The following is a 16,559-nucleotide window of genomic DNA, read 5'->3' on the forward strand; positions in this document are numbered from 1 at the left end:
AACATTGAAAATGGGTCCTACAGACCCAAACACCACACAAGGGTAATATTATATTCTTAAGGCTTTCCTAATTCTTTGTTCATACGTGATGTAACTTAATCATCATCATTGCTATTTATTAAGTCATGTCAATTATTGAATTTGAGATTCCATTACACACAACCTGTTAATTTCTGCTTTCATTTCACTGATAGAGTAATAATGATCAGCCATTAAATTATGTCATGAAAACATTTATTTAGTAAATTTTGTAGGAAGCACATGATTTCATGTGAAGTTCATATAATTATCAAATCAACAACATGTCATATTTTGGGAAAGCCCCATCAACTCAGATGAGCTTTCTTGCTAAAGTTCTATCTAATTTACAAACATAAACACATTTTCTTCTGCGGCTATGTTTTCTGAATGAGCAACCGTACAAAAATCCCCTTCAGAAAAGTACACTTTGAACTGTATGTCAGTTTTTAGCAGGGTTGTGCAAGTTCACGTTTTACAAGAGCTAGCTTAAAGTTCAGTTCGCACACAGATTAAAATAAACCAGTTCACGTTCATTTCTTCCTTTTTTTCTTTATAAAAATTTGCTGCTCTGGGCTATTCTTTTTTTTTTGAAGAAGAAGAAGAACCTCCTCCCATCCGTTCCCGGCCACCCAAGATTGGCACACCCCACTTCCCAAACTAAATTAATTACAGAAATCTGTACTGATTTCTTCATAAAACTCCTTCAAATGTTAATGTGAACTGGCTTCAGCAGCACCACTAGCTGCGTTGTCTGGATTGCCAGTTGCACTAGCCTATTACGTTCATTGTAGTGTTGCAAAAGTGTTGGGGACACTGTGTGAACAAATCTCTAAGTTACGTACAGCTAATTTGTTTAATATTCGTTATCACATGTGCATTTAAACAATTTTGTTAAACAAAGTTGATCAAGTGAAGTTGAGCTACATTGGCTTGAGACTATCATTGTTGTTATTTTTCAAGATGCTGTCAATCACCTCATCAATATACATTTAAATGTCCTTCTCATTTAAAAAATCTGTTATCAAGGCTAGCGTGTAATAGAAGTGTCATGGGTTGGGAGGACACAGACCCTGTAATAAACTTAGTCCTGGAAAATAAAACTCAGTTGGTAGAAAATTTAATTCATTTAAAACACAAAGAGATGACAGGGAGTTCCTATACAAACAACACGGATTAATGATTGTTTGTTTAGGTACACATATTAACAGCTTAATGGTATTTCTTTTGTTCAGTTATTTCTATTAATTAAAAAAACTTGAGGGATAAAATTGAAAATGACTAACATATTTATTGGCTGTAAAAAGGGATGCTGAAATGAGATATCCGCTGGAGGCTCTGGATGTTTTCAGTGCTGACTTTGATCTCATATCAGGGTTAGAGCTCACAGATTGTGCCATAAATTATTTTATGTATTAAATATCAAAAGTATACAGTCTACATACTGCTTCCTGTTTTTCCCGCCTACACTGACAGTTATGTAGTTGAAGGTATCTCAATGCGTGTTTATCCCTCAAACCTACTCACACCAACACCTGATTTCAAGTTTCTATGTTTCTGTATTCCTGCAGGGTATTCTACCAGAAGTTTTCTTTTAGAATTGAGAAAGAATAAGTTTCTGTAGTCAATGCTCTAGGGGGTTCATTCTAATCTTGTCAATGAATGCTCTTATTGTCTGTTAATTCCCTCTCCTGTCTTCAACTAATTACCCTTAACGCCATGTAAGAGATTTCCCGGAGACTTGCAAATAATGTAAAATGCCATTTTTCTTCTGTCACTTGAAATTCAATGTAATGTGTTTATTTGCACAAATTTGCACTCTGCAAATGCGCTTCTGCATTGAGGATGTTGTAAAGGTGTTTCTTTGTTATTTTATGCAGATTATACCCAAAGACAATGAAACAAGATCTACTTTGATGTACAAGTACATCATCCATGAAGATTCAGTGCCTGTCAACAACAACAATGTGATCCAGGAGGACACATATGAGTGGGCTCTGAAGAGCTGGTCTCCATGCTCTAAGCCTTGTGCCGGAGGTAATGGAAAAAATTACCATAAAATTAAATAAAGATGAATGAAATGTACGTTTATAACACCTGAGTAGATTCTGAAAGCAGTGGCAAGTGCTCGGACAACTAAGCGACAGGGTTTAGTTCCCAATGTTCTAAAGATTTAGTGAGACACACAACAATTTAAAATACAATTGCTCCATTTATTTAGATGAGGTGGAGTGAGATAAGAGTGTCAGGATGGGAGGAAGGATTCTCTCAAGGTCTGTTGAATCTGCACGTTCAAAGGTTTTTGTAGTTGTGCAAGAGAAAACTCAGATTGGCCAGATAGCTAGATGTCTGGATTTTCCCTGCATTGATGAGAAAAGGTTAACTATAGTCCTCATAAAGCAACTGGAGTAAAAAATTCCAACACAAACAAAACAAAAAGTAACGGACATCCGGCCTAAAAGGGTGAAATACAGCGGGATTTACCAGAATTTTTACGTTTTTTGTATGGGGATGGAGACTACACTATATAAATATAAAATGCATGAGAACGCCTTTCTTCAAACTTATCACAGAATGGAGTGTAAACTTATTCACAACAATTATACAAAGTATGTTTTTCTTATTAAAAAAGTCTTCGATTCTTTCACAGGGTTTCAGTACACCAAATATGGATGTAGAAAGAAAGGAGACACTAAGATGGTCCATCGAGGCTACTGCGACGCCAGCAAGAAGCCAAAGCCTATCCGCAGAATGTGTAACCTTCAGGATTGCACACAGCCTCAGTGAGTACAGTCTCAACTTTTCACAGGAAAACATACTGGGCTGTTTTTGAAAGTGATGATTAGATCAAAATTGGGACATATAGTTGCAGTCTATTGAGAAAAAAATGTTCAAGTGGCTTTTCAGCATGAGTTGAATCTGAATTAGCTTCTCTTTAACTGTGGTGTGTGGTGTAAAGTGGGAGTGGAGAGAAAGTAAGCACTTAAAACCCCAAAATCCGATTAGTTTCATCTAGATGTGAACTACAGATCGTTCACTAAGTGATTTCCCTTCCATCTTTTTCGATTTTTCCAGGAACTTAATGTTCTGGCTCAAAACCTCTAAGTTGTAGAAGCAATTTATTTTCCCCTTACATATGTCAGTATCGGTGACACCTAAGTGAAGTGGATACAATTCTCTATCAATCTATATATCATTATATTGCAGTCTTGATGTGCATTGAGATACAGTAAATATTCTGGAAAATCAACTGCAAAATCATATAAAAGTGATCATAAAGAAGTCCTGCTCACTCACTTTGTCAAGTGTGTGCCTGGATTTGCAAATCATGTTCTAATTGGGAACGGGAAGTGGAAAAGTATTTTCATCTTTAAATGAATTCACAAGGACCTGCTAGAATGATTTAAAAATAAAGACCAATGGGTGTTAAAATGGGCTGATAATAAAAGATACTGTACATGTAAACTGCATCAAAGATTACATTAAACATGTTAAGAGAAATGTAGCTACATTGACACAAAGGAGAATTGAAATCAATGATTTGGAAAAAGTCTTAAAGTAATTATTAGTAGTTATTAATTCAGTGCCTATATTATGAAATAAATGACTGTTTCTGGGGTGTAATTTTGTGTCTCTTGTGCACATGCGTTCAAAATTGGAAAAATAATAACTTTCCACACGGTTTTGAGTGAGATACGGGTTTCTGACAACACACAACACACCCTAGTTCACCATAATCTACGAAAGAACTACTTACATGTCCCTGTTGTGCAGGTATTCCTTGTTTAGAAGAAGTCTCCCAGTTATTCCTGCCTTGTACTGACCAAAGTTGGATAAAGAGTTATCTAGCTGATGTGATCTTACCTTGATACTGCACATGTGCAACTCCCAACAAATATAGTGTAGAAGTGAAATGTCTCACTCTGTAGCTAAAGCAAATGAGATGTCTTACTCTGTAGCTGAAACAAAGACCTAAACACAAAGGTTGAAAACAGGATCTGCAACAATGTGCGGTTGATATCTGTGAATCTTGACCGGAAATGATGGAGGAGACTTCACACATGATTAGTCCGATAAATTTAGATTAAATGCAGCTTTATTCAATTATTGAACAAGGAACATAATCGTGGGTACACACACACACACACACACAAGTGTGTACCCAAAATGTCTCTCTGAACATCAGAATAACTCCTTTTATACTTTTCTTCTTGTCCTCCCACATGTCAGTTTATCTATTTCTGTGATTCAGTGTTAGGGGTCTTTTTTGTAAGACCCTTCTAATAGATGAACACATTCTGATCTATTCTCAACGGTGGGATCGGGTTACCTCAAAGTAAGCCTTCTGTGGAAGTTAGAATTGATGAAATACAGTTGAAAACACAGTTTAATACACATGCTTAAACAGTCCACCTATCAGCGGTGCAACAAAATACGGTATTTAAAAAAAAAAAAAATGAAACCATGTAAACCTATTCTGGCACAACCTCAAAATACAGAACCTGAAAATTAGCATAATATGGGCACTTTAAGTAGTTTAGAAATATTCAGCAGCTAATCCTTTCGGCCACGCTGTATTTGAGCAGCAGAATTAATCTGAAATTAAAATAGTCTGTTATTGTTTGTTTTAGCACTTTTTTGATTACAAGACGGGTTTAAACCCTCAAAGACCCAAAGCCAATAAATCTCGAAACGCAGGGATGGATTTTACGCTGTGTAGCCTTAAATCTGCTGCACCAAGAGCCAAGACAGGTTCACATTTTATCAGTACATCTCTTAAGTGTGACTTGTTTTAGGAGAGCAATGAGTTGTGTCGCAAGAGATCCATCACAGCAGTCCTGTTCTGTTTTATGCTGGCCAAATTATTTAATAGCAATGGAAGCTGGGTTAGAGATGGAAAAAGGGGAGGGAAACTGCCTCTGTAGCAGCTACACTTGAAACAGTAGTAGGGATGTGAAAGTTAAAAAAAAAAGTAAAATTAGAGGACATGAATGTGTTGGCTAAGGTCATGGAGTCTAAAGTCAGGGCCATGACAGAATAGGCCTGCAGGTGAATAAATGGATGCATAAGCTGATTAGTGGTGGAAGCTGTAAAATGACAAGACATCTTAAAAAAACTGCAGCTAATATCTGCGGCTTCTTCAGGTAATCAGCTAATTTATTCACAGTGAAGACCTCAGATAGTAAGCTAATGTTTACCTGCCGGCTGTTTGTTACAACTTTAAACCAAAGATAAGAGAGGCGAGAGATCCTAAGCTGCTGTGTTCTGACGCTGGTTATGACGTTCACTCGCTGCTGTTTGAGATGAGCTGAACAGTAAAGACAAATCTCAGGGGTAGGACACTTTATGTGTTTCAACCGGGGTTTTTTTTTTTTTCTTTTTAGACAAAGACTGAAGAAAAGTTTTATATAAAATTAACCATGCAAACACAAAGGAGAAGTCCGGCGAAAAACAGGTAGCTCTGGTGTTTGTAAATTTGGAGTGCTGTCAGTAGCAAGAAAAACAAAAACTATCGCTGTTGCCTATGATGTAGGTATATGCTGAGATTTTAGCTGTAAATGTACTTAAAAACTTTACAGTGTTTTCTGGAAACATTAAGAAGTTGCCAAGTAAAACTAATTTCACTGCAGATCTAAGAATTTTTAACATCATGAGATGGAGCAATGTTTGGTATAACCTACTGCAATTACTTGAATGGGAATAAAAGTATGGAATGTACAGTAAATATTTTGCCACTGTGACCTATGCAGATATAAACAGTACTAAACATTTCCTTTTAGTTATGTCAAATGAAAGACGTAGTGGATTGGGGGCATATGCTGTCTGAAGAATTTCAATTTTTTTGCTACTTTTCAATTCTGATCAAAACACTCTATTTGCCCCCAGGGGGATTTAGCAATTTTCTTAGACTCTTTGCAATTTGGTGTCAAAGTGGTTCTTTGTGAGGAGACGGACCTTTGAAAATAAAGGCAAATTCCCTTGGTAGCGTGCCGGATTCTCTTTCTTCATCGGTGGTTCATTGCCATGCTTGTGTTGCTTCCCCTGTTTAACTCTCTGGCACTGCTATTTTCCATCACCTTCACAAATAAATCCATGTCTGTACAACTGGAAATTGGAATATACAATATATGTATTTGTAATATATTATATAAATATTTACTGTATGTAGTGGCTAATTGGGCAGCATACTGAAAGAATCGTATGGCTCTTTTTGAGTGCTTCTAATTATATATTCAAAGAATTCTCCCTTACTGCATCTCTCTCTCTCGCTCTCACGCATGCATGCACGCATTCACGCACACACGTATGCACGCATGCACACACAGTCCTCCTGGGAAGACAAACCAAGATTTCTGATGATATCTTAGCATAAGAAAATGCTCTACTCTAAACCAGTTTCAGTTTAATCATGGGTAAAGTTTTTTTTTTTAATAATCACCAAGACTTGTATCACTAGTCTGTTAAAAAAAAAAAAAGACCCTCAAAGTAGATAGAACAAAATGAGGGAAAATAAATAGCATTCTTCTGAATGAATACAGGTGTTTCTTAAATTTCACTTTTAGAATCTTAACCAAAACCCTCCACGCTCTTACATAAGTTATGGACTGTTTTAAGTGTTTTAATTTGCTATTTGCTAAAAATAAAACGGGTCCTCCAAAGAATCTATAAAGCAGCTTGTGGAAGATCCAGATAGAAGCATGCATGGTGTACTATGTCCCAGGTTGTTGGGGACCCAGAGAATTATTAAGCAAGGAGGTCTTATCAGATGTTTGGTAAAAAGGATTATCCTGTAGTGTGACGGCGTTACGGATTCAGACCTCAATCAATCCACTTGCAGACTGTCCAGAAGCCTATCATTACTCAGACAGCAACACAGCGAAATTGCTGGGTTAGTGACAGAAATCTGGGTTTAACCCAGAGGTTTGTCTCACAGAAATTGTTCACTTCAAGAGTAAAAGTAGATGTGTTTTCATCTTTTTCTAAAACTACAAATGTAACCAGAGATAAATCAATGTGAACATGATTTAAGGCAGCAAAAGGTTCAGTGGTTCAGTAGAGCTCCAACAATTAGTTGATCAGTTGACATTTTTTAAGCAAAGAAGCCCCATGTTAAATAGTTCCTGGTTTTGAAGTGTAAGAATTTGCTTAATTTCCCTACTTTTTAATCATTGTAAACTGAATATATTTAGACTTTGGATGGTTTAGACTTTTGAAAATATCAACTTAGGCTTTTTATAAACCAAACAATTATTCCATTTAGAGACCAAGCAGTTAATCAAATTATAATGGAAAGTCTGCAGATTAATCAGTAGGCTTAATGAAAATACTTATTAGTGGCGGTCCTGCTGCTCAGCACAGTTTACAGCAATATGGCCTCTAATGGTGAAATAAAGTGATATGTGTCAAATATCAGTTTGTCCTGATCGTTGCACTACATTTAAAGTCACAAGATCGCTGAAGTTATCACAATTCATCCTGAGGGGGACATCAAATCATTTTTAAAATATTCTATGGTGTTCTTTGAGAAACAGTCAGGATCCATTGACTCGGAACCATTTACACCTAGACTGAAGTTGTGTGTGTTTGTGCGCACTTCAAATTCTGATCCAGAATATGCTATGACTCGTCTCCTCTTGTCCTTGAGGTTTTCTTTTTTTGTGATCCAAATTTTGTATGTAAACAATTCAACAAAAGTGCAAAACATTGGTCAGAAAAGTACATTACACATACCGAAGAAGGCACAGTACATCTTTACCACAGTCCTTCCTTGCGATCAAATGTTTCAAGGTTTTCTTTCGTTGATATAATGGTACAGCAATTATTGTTTCAGTAGTTGTGGAGTTATCTATAGTGTCAGGTCTATAAAGGAATACATTTCATTCAAATAGATATAATCAATTTCATATAATTTATTTGTGACAGCTTCACACTGGTTTCTGTCACTGCAGTCAGTGGTACCAGACAATGGCTGAATAACCATCCATCGATCCACCCATCTTCACCCGCTTATCAGGTATAGTGTCGCGGGGGCAGCAGCTCCAGCAGGGAACCACAAACTTCCATTTCCCAAGCCACATCAACCAGCTCTGACTGGAGAATCCCGAGGCGTACCAGGCCAGCTACAATCTCTCCACCTAGTCCTGGGTCTTTCCCGAAGCCTCCCAGCTGGACGTGCCTGGAACACCTCCCTAGGGGGGCACCCGGGAGGCATCCTTACCAGATGCCCGAACCAACTCAACTGGGTCCTTTCGACGCAAAAGAGCAGCAGCTCTACACCAAGCTCCTCTCGGATGACTGAGCTTCTCACCGTATTTATAAGGGAGACGGCAGCCACCTTACTGAGGAAACCCATTTCAGCCGCTTGTACCCTGGATCTCGTTCTAGGTCATGACCCAGCCTTCATGACCATAGGTGAGGGTAGGAACGAACACTAACCAGTAGATCGAGAGCCGGCTCAGCTCTCTTTTTGTCACAACGGTGTGATAAACGTATAACGTGTAATTCTGCACCCGCTGCTCTGATCCTCCGACCAATCTCCTGCTCCCTTGCAAACAAGACCCAAAGGTATTTAAACTCCTTCACTTGGGGTAAGAACTTCATTCCCTACCTGAAGAAGCCCTCCGTCGGTTTCCTGCTGAGAACCATGGCCTCAGATTTAGAGGTGCTGATCCTTATCAGCCATAACAGAAGTAATTTGATATGAGACAAAGTACTGCAGGCTAGTGGATGATTTCAAGTGTATTTATTCATGACATTTAAATGCTTTTATGCAGCAATGAATGGAAATATCTTTTGTGCGTTGGGGACTTCGAAAGGGAAAAAAAGATCAGAAAGAGCCTTTTATCAGATTGTTTTATGAAAGTATTATTGGCAGTGTTGCATTGATAGTTTTGCAGCACTTGTTTGTTTATTAAATTATGAATTTGAGGACTCAAGAGACCAAAACTGAGGCTGTATTTATCCTTTTGAAATAAGGATGTTTTCACTCAGATTGATTAACTGTGTTCTTGTTGCCACTGCTGATTGTAAATATATGTTCAAGGCTCAGCACTCTAATTGAAACGTTTGGAGTGTTTGTTCTGTTAGTTTAATTGATTCCTGCAGATTAGAACAAATGTATTCAACAAATAAGTATGAGATGCTTATAAATTGATTTATCTTTTATTTCCTTTTATTATGTACAATGCTGAAATGTAAATGTAGTATGTAAAAGTCACAGAGCCCCCAAAGTTCTTAAAGAAAGTAAACCCACCATTTTGGTCAAGACCACTTTTCCTCTTGTGCCACCATTAGTGTCGGCAAATGGTTTTGAGTAAATTGTCTTCACAACAATTGGAGGGTTTGCCGTGACAATTGGCTCACACAATTGTGTCCCCCTCAGGATGAATTGTGATTAATTGAATTAACGTTGATGATCCCCTGACTTTATATCGAGCACAACCATTAAGTAAAAACCTGCACATATACTGTAAGATCGGATTTAGCTTTCTTTACTGCCAGATAGATTTAAACATTTGTGACAGTGTATTAATGTTCTTTTTTGTAGTAGTAGTTGCATATGATGAACCCAAAACTAAACATGTGAGCAACGGTGATCCAGTATGTCATAGTCATATTTTTTACTTCCAATGTGTTCTCCGATTACTAGCACTCTCAAGGTATGTATCTCATTGCCAGTTGATTGGTGAATGCTTCATATTCAAATCAGGGTAAACGATGCTTTCAAGAAGCCACTGTGATATGCATCAAATGATTCAAAAGTTCTTACATCTCTTAAGTCTATCAAAATAACAAATAGTGTGAAACAAACTCAAATCATCAGTCCATTCATTCACTAAAGATTCTTCTTCAGTGGTGGAATGTCACCAAGCACATTTTCTCAAGATCTGCCCTTATGTACAGTTTTGAGGAACTCCATTTTGTGATTCTTTTGTACTTTTTACTCTACTACATTTGTATGACAGCTAAAATTACTAGTTACTTTACAGATTGATATTTTACAGAAAACAAATACTGTACATGCACTACAATTTTGTTAATATAGACTAAACTAGTGGTTCCCGACTTTTTTTTACATTTCATTTGTACGGAGAGTCTAGCCACTCTCCATTGACAAGTGTTAACTTCCTTGAAGGCGGGTACTCTGTTGAAGTTTAAAACTCTTGGATCTTCCCCAAGCCACTCTGGATCTGCCATAACCAATCACCAACGTTTGGTCGGGATGTCGGCTTAGCATCACTAATGTACCTTAGCTTACTCCTACACCACTGGAAAAGCAACCCGACAAATTTTATATAAAATATACCAAACGCCATGGCAAGGAGGGCAACAACATCATGGCCACCAACAAAACTTAACAAAGATTGTTTCTGCTCTGGCTATCGCTTTGGGATATTTGGCAACATCAACATCATTATTTTTTAGCCACTCCCGTTGTTCGCTGAAAACCTATGTAATATACCGCAAACCCAGACGGGGTACCGAAGTACGTAGGAGGACAGAGCCTGGCTACTTCATTGAGAGGACAGCTGAAAAAATGGAAGGGGGAATGACTTGCAACAAAGGGCTACAGGTCAAAGTCGACCTGGGCCCGCTGCGTTGAGGAGTAAACCACTATATGTAGCCGAATGCTTTACCAGCTGAGCTATCCAGGCGCCCACTTTTGACCCTTTTAAGTACATTTTACAGTGTATTTCCACCACGTCCGGGAGTACTCCGGTGCCACCATAAATTCCATCAGATATCACTCTTTTTGACCGGACGTCCATTACCTTCCGCATTCTCTGGTGGATTTAAGAGGACTGGTCAGGATGGTTAACTGCTCCTCAGATCTCTGCATGGTAAATCCAGACAGCAAGCTTGACTATCTGTCCAATCAGATTTTTCTTATGCCCCGCTAAAACAAATTTGAATATGTACGTTTCACTAAAACACGTTCCTTCCAGAGTCTATTTGGCAGCGGCATTTTATCTCCATCCATTGCTTAGAACCACCCGCGAAGATTGTGATTGGTTTAAAAAATGCCAATAAACCAGAGCACGATTTTCTCCCATCCCGGAAGGCAGTGTGGACTAGTCAGACCCTCGGTTTGGCAATGCAAGACTACATTTCACAGCACACGTCAATTATTCTTGTAGGGACTTTACTTTTAATGGAAGACTTTTACATATGGTATTGCCTTATTTACTTAAGTAAATGATTACTTCTTCCACCTCGGTCAACAGTGACATAAACACTGTCTCTCCACATTATGGTTCAGATCTGTGGTTTGGACTTCTCCCACTAAGTTTCTTCTTAAATGTGTTCATTTTTGTTATGACATAATTCCCAGTAATCTCCTCCCTTTGATTCATCCAGATGGATCTCAGAGGAATGGGAGCATTGCACCAAAACCTGCGGCAGCCTGGGCTTTCAAATCCGAACCGTTCGCTGCGTGCAGTTATTCCACGAGGGCACAAACCGCTCCGTTCACAGCAAGTACTGCAGCGGGGAGAAGCCAGAGAATCGGAGGCCCTGTAACAGAGTCCCATGTCCTGCCCAGTGGAGAACCGGAGCGTGGTCAGAGGTTCAGTATGATTTATTTTAAGAGAAGTTTTTCTTTGACTATAATATAAAAAGGCTCCAGTGCGTACAGCTGATTGTATTTCTAAAGGTTAAAGTATGTTCTTCTGTAGTCTGGGTGTGGATCATTTAGCCACCGATCAATCTAAATTTTATTTTATTTTTAATGCCATCTTGGTTCCAATTAACTACTGTAAGTTAAATCGCTTACAGCTCGCCTTTTTCCTGTAGATTTGTGTTGATGCAGCGCCAGCTGTAATGTGTATGATGCAGTTGGGATTTCTTAACTTTACAAGATTAGGTATAAAAATAAAACTTGAGGCATCTTACATGTCACATCTCATCTGAAAGCGTTAGCGTTAATAAATGAGGCCTTTGAAACCCTTAAAAGATCCAATAAATCTAGACGTCCTGCTGAGTGGTGGAGAGCATGAAAGTGCTAATAAGATGCAGTTATTCTTGCCAGCAGCTGATTTGTGAGCTGGGTTCAAAAGTTTGATTACATGGTCCATCTCCTTTTTAGAATATAGCACTGTATATGAATGTACAGTATATACAGTATGCATATTTGTGCACTCAGTAATAGTAAATAATTAGTTAAAAGTAATAAATTGTCTTGTAAGTTACATGTATTCGTAAGTTATTTATAGATGCCTTTAACATGGATTCTTAATAATACATGAATCATGAAAATTATCTTTTTTTTCTTCTACTAGGTTTTAACATCATTATTGTATCTTGAATCAGTCACAATAACTCATTTGGGCTCTAGTTGCTCTCAATGTTTCATTCAGAATTATACACACTAATTACCTCCCTGTTATTTTCATACAGTATGTTTTTATGGTTTTAAAAAGTACAAAATACCAACTTGATTTAAGGCTTTTTTTATATTTACACATCAACTTAAGGTCAGGGTTTATATAACATATGTGGATTGCGTTTACATCAATGTCGTTTTATTTATTTTATTAATTGATTTGCAAGATCAGTGAGGCAGACTCACTTAGAATTTGGCAATTCACATTCATCTTTGCGCAAAGCTCTGATTTGTCCAGACAGGATTTGTGTATAAAGATATTGGCTATCAAATGTTCATATCATAAAACATGATGTGCGTATATATAAATCATAATGTGCATTTTGTAGCTGCTTGATTGAGATATAAGAACATAAATATGGCTACTGTTCTAAGAAAAAAAGTGAAATGCACAGTTATTTTAGTTATGAATAAATTCCTAAAAACACATTCATGATGCTGAAGTTTAATTGTCTTAATTTTATTTTACAGTGACTTTTACAAAAATATACTGGAATTAATATTGGGGGCTCTATTTCAAAAATAAGTTTTAGAAATTAAGTTGAGATGCCCGCTTTTTCAAAAACTGAGAACCTCCTCTCGAAATACAAGCAACAGCTTCCTTTTATCCAGGACACGAACTGTTTGGGTGGCAAGTGATAAACTTTGTTCCCTGCAGATCAGCATGGTTTCTTTGTCTCGGGTTTATCTTGAGACCAAAAGATAGAGGTCTCAGATATCTTTGCTAGGTCAACTGTGCAGCAAGACATTTTGTTTGTAGGTGAAGATGGATCTTTGAGTTGGCGTCTGATCCCAGCCATTTATCCTGACATGCCGGCTGCCTGGCTGACCTGCCCCCATTCATTTTAACTCCGCTCTCCAAAACTGTGTTCTTTAGCTCTGTGTGAGTGAGTCTCTGTTTAAACTCTTCCACAGTGCTCTGTGACCTGTGGAGAGGGGATGGAGAGGCGTCTGGTCACTTGCCGAATTGGAGATCAGTGTAACGGCGAAAAACCTGACAACGTGAGACCATGCAGACCAGGACCCTGCCACGGTAAGCATGTAATTTATAGTACATAGGCAGATTCTCAAAAATCTGGTTCCTCTGCCTCCTCCTAGTCGTCATAATGGCAGTTGCAAGCATCAGGCCTGAACCATTCAGAGCAGAGGAGCCTTTCTTATGCAGGCACAGGTACTACCGCATACGTAGCATGACCACGATTGCATGCGGGGGGGCTGCGGCGCCTCCAGAACGCAGCAAAGACACATCCGGTGGAAAAAAGTGGTTAAAGAATACTATATTTAAAAAAAGCTGGACTACTGTTTACTTGATTGGTTAGTTAGTTTGTATTAGTGTGTCACTTTTAGGAATCCAAACCAACCCTTTCTAATACAAAAGTCACACTACAACACAAACTGAAGCTAACGAAACACCTGCTTAGAATGAGTATGTACAGTCATACCAAACTCGGGCACAGCTCTTGTCTAAGCCACATTCAACATAATACGCATCATGTTGAATGTGGCTTAAATGTACTGCCTTCTTTTTTGTGGCATAAACACTTAGCTGTCACTCTCTGATAAAAAGCAATTTTTCAGTGTTCTGTAATGCACCCACTTTAACTCAGCCTTTTTATCTTATTCCATGGCCAACGCTTACAGCCTTTCAGCGCTGTGTGGCAAGCACTGAGCTCATGCTGTATGCCTTTTTGCCTTTTAGATGAGCCATGTAATGGAGACAAATCCATCTTCTGCCAAATGGAGGTCCTAGCGCGATACTGCTCTATTCCGGGCTACAACAAACTATGCTGCGACTCCTGCAGCAAGCGCAGTGGAGCTTTGTCTCTTTTCTCCGAAGCAACTGAGATGGAGGAGCATGTCCGCTTCGGATCCGCCTCCCAGCTGTTGGAGACATTAACAGCCTCAGCCGTAGTCAACAGCACTCGCAGTGGTAAACACGGCTCAGGCAAAGGATCCACCACATTGGGCAAAGCTGCAAAGCATGTCACCACCGCTCCCCCTCTAAAGAAAACCCTGTTGAAGATCACCACTGCACCACGGCGGGTCCGACGACACATGGGTCTCCCTGATAGTAAGCTGCCCGCTATCAGCACATCTCCTCCAGGTAGTCCCACAGATGGTCAAAGGTCAAGCAACTTGAAAGATAGTCGGTGGCCTACTGCGTACTCTAAAGTGGAGAGATGAAAGCGATGCCCTTCCCCTTCAGAACTCTTAATGTACAGCAGATAATCCAGCTTCATCCTGAGTCTTCTCATGCCATAAAACACAACCAAGAGACAAACAAGGAGGGAGAGAAAGAAAAGTGCTGGTTCACTTTTTTGTCAAGAATTTTCAATCCCTTACAGGGAGCTCCCAGAGTATATTATTACTTAAACAGCCATGTGACTTTGCTTTCATACATTTCTTTGGGAGGAGAAAACAACACAATAATTTTAATGAAAAGAGGGCCCATGGTCCAAAGGGAATTTTCATCTGTCTCAAATGAAAAGCTTAAAGAAACACAATATTGGTAGTTTACTATGAAACATTTTACAAAATAGCCAATGGACAGATTCATATTTTAAAAAATGATGTCAGTACACGTATGAGTGTCTAATGAAACACTTCTATGTCAAATATTTAGAGTGGATGGGGGATTTAATATATCCATAAATTTGAAGTGGAAGATGATGGAGATGTTAGGACAATTTAAAATGCATCATCTGATGCAGCTGAAAATTCCCTTTTTACTTGAATGTGACAGACTGCCATTATCTTGCCAAAAAATGTAAGTGTGAAGCTTGACTAGTAGAAAATTCAATTGTCCTAGTACTTGAGGAGTCACTGCATGTACTATATCGAACCCAGACTTCATTTGACCACATATGGAAAGTGGCCAAACCAGTAAAAACCATTAGAAAAAAAAATGGTTTGAATTGCATAGATTTTTTTTTTTTTAATAGCCAGTAATGTCTGTAAAATGGCGCTCTACAGTTTCTATGGAAATGGGTATTTATAAAGGTTCCTGTAAATACTGTACATGAAAACGTCAGTATTATTTTAAAAAGCTGAGGATGCCATTTTAATCAACTATAATACCATATATATCTCCTAATGTTTACATTTTCAGCACAATGTGTTACATGGACATAAACAACTCAATGGCTCTTAATGCTGTTGCATATTTCTTTGGGGAATGTTTTAAAAGAATAGTTCAACATTTTCAGAAATACCCTTGTTTCCTTGCTTGCTTGCTTTTGATTTCTCGGCTTTAAATATAAAACATCCAGCCAGTATAAATACTGCTTAGCCTAAATACTGTAAGCAGGGGAAACCGCTAGTCTGGCTTCAGCCAAAGTTTTAAAAAGAAACGCCTACATACACCTCTGAAGCTCTCTCATTATGTAATATATTGTTTGTTTAATCCGTACAAACCTGATGTGTTCAAAACAACACAATAAGATTTTGTTACCTTTTGACAGAGCCAGGCTAGCTGTTCCCCTCTATTTCTAGTTATAGTGCTAAGCTAACCATCTCCTGGCGGTCAGTTCATGTGTACTATGTAAACATAAGAACGATGTTGAAGGCCTCTGCTAACGTTTGGCAAGAAAGCAAATAACCACATTTCCCCAAACGTCAAACTATTCCTTGAAGAAGCATCTCAAACACATTACTTCATCCCAGCCTTTACCTTTTTTCTAAATCAGAAGTTTGAACGGTGCTAGACCTTTCCAACTCATTATATTGCCCTCCTTGTGGATGTTTTTTCCCAGAAAGGTTGAAGCTGTTAGATCAAAGAAGGGAACTAAGTAAGTAATGTATTTAACAATTGTTCTTAATACTGTATGTTATATACAGCAAGCGCTAGTTCAGCATGAACAAACTAAAAAAAGAAAGTGAAAATTTCACCATGCAACTAAAATGAAACTTCTACTTTGATGTAGCCATGAAAAACACAAAAACTCATCTTGAAAATAATTTTTAGTGTAGTCAAATTTCAATTCACTTAAAGCTCCATTAAGCAGTTTTCTTTTTACCACTAGGGGGTAGGAAGACCCCCAAACAAACTCACATAGTTGCATATTTTACACAATCAGCTAAAAGAGAGCAACAGGAATCCCAGTTCTGTCCACCTGATTTAGGTCCATTTAAATCCAGCTTTCACTCTCCTTTTAGCTCT

The 16,559-nt window shown here is 38.2% G+C and overlaps 1 protein-coding gene across 2 annotated transcripts in view; it reads left to right on the forward strand.

The window, feature by feature from the left end:
* Positions 1 to 14,722, forward strand: part of adamts3 (ADAM metallopeptidase with thrombospondin type 1 motif, 3) — a 125,104-nt gene extending 110,382 nt beyond the window's left edge. For both annotated transcript variants that reach the window (XM_034871436.1, XM_034871437.1), the window contains exons 18-22: positions 1,899 to 2,055; positions 2,669 to 2,801; positions 11,377 to 11,584; positions 13,316 to 13,433; positions 14,100 to 14,722. In XM_034871436.1, coding sequence (XP_034727327.1) covers positions 1,899 to 2,055; positions 2,669 to 2,801; positions 11,377 to 11,584; positions 13,316 to 13,433; positions 14,100 to 14,584 — 1,101 coding nt within the window. In that variant the 3' untranslated portion in view covers positions 14,585 to 14,722. The remainder of the gene's footprint in view (positions 1 to 1,898; positions 2,056 to 2,668; positions 2,802 to 11,376; positions 11,585 to 13,315; positions 13,434 to 14,099) is intronic.
* The last annotated feature ends 1,837 nt before the right edge of the window (positions 14,723 to 16,559 follow it).

This window comes from Etheostoma cragini, chromosome 5 (genome assembly GCF_013103735.1).
Source record: "Etheostoma cragini isolate CJK2018 chromosome 5, CSU_Ecrag_1.0, whole genome shotgun sequence".
NCBI lineage: Eukaryota > Metazoa > Chordata > Actinopteri > Perciformes > Percidae > Etheostoma > Etheostoma cragini.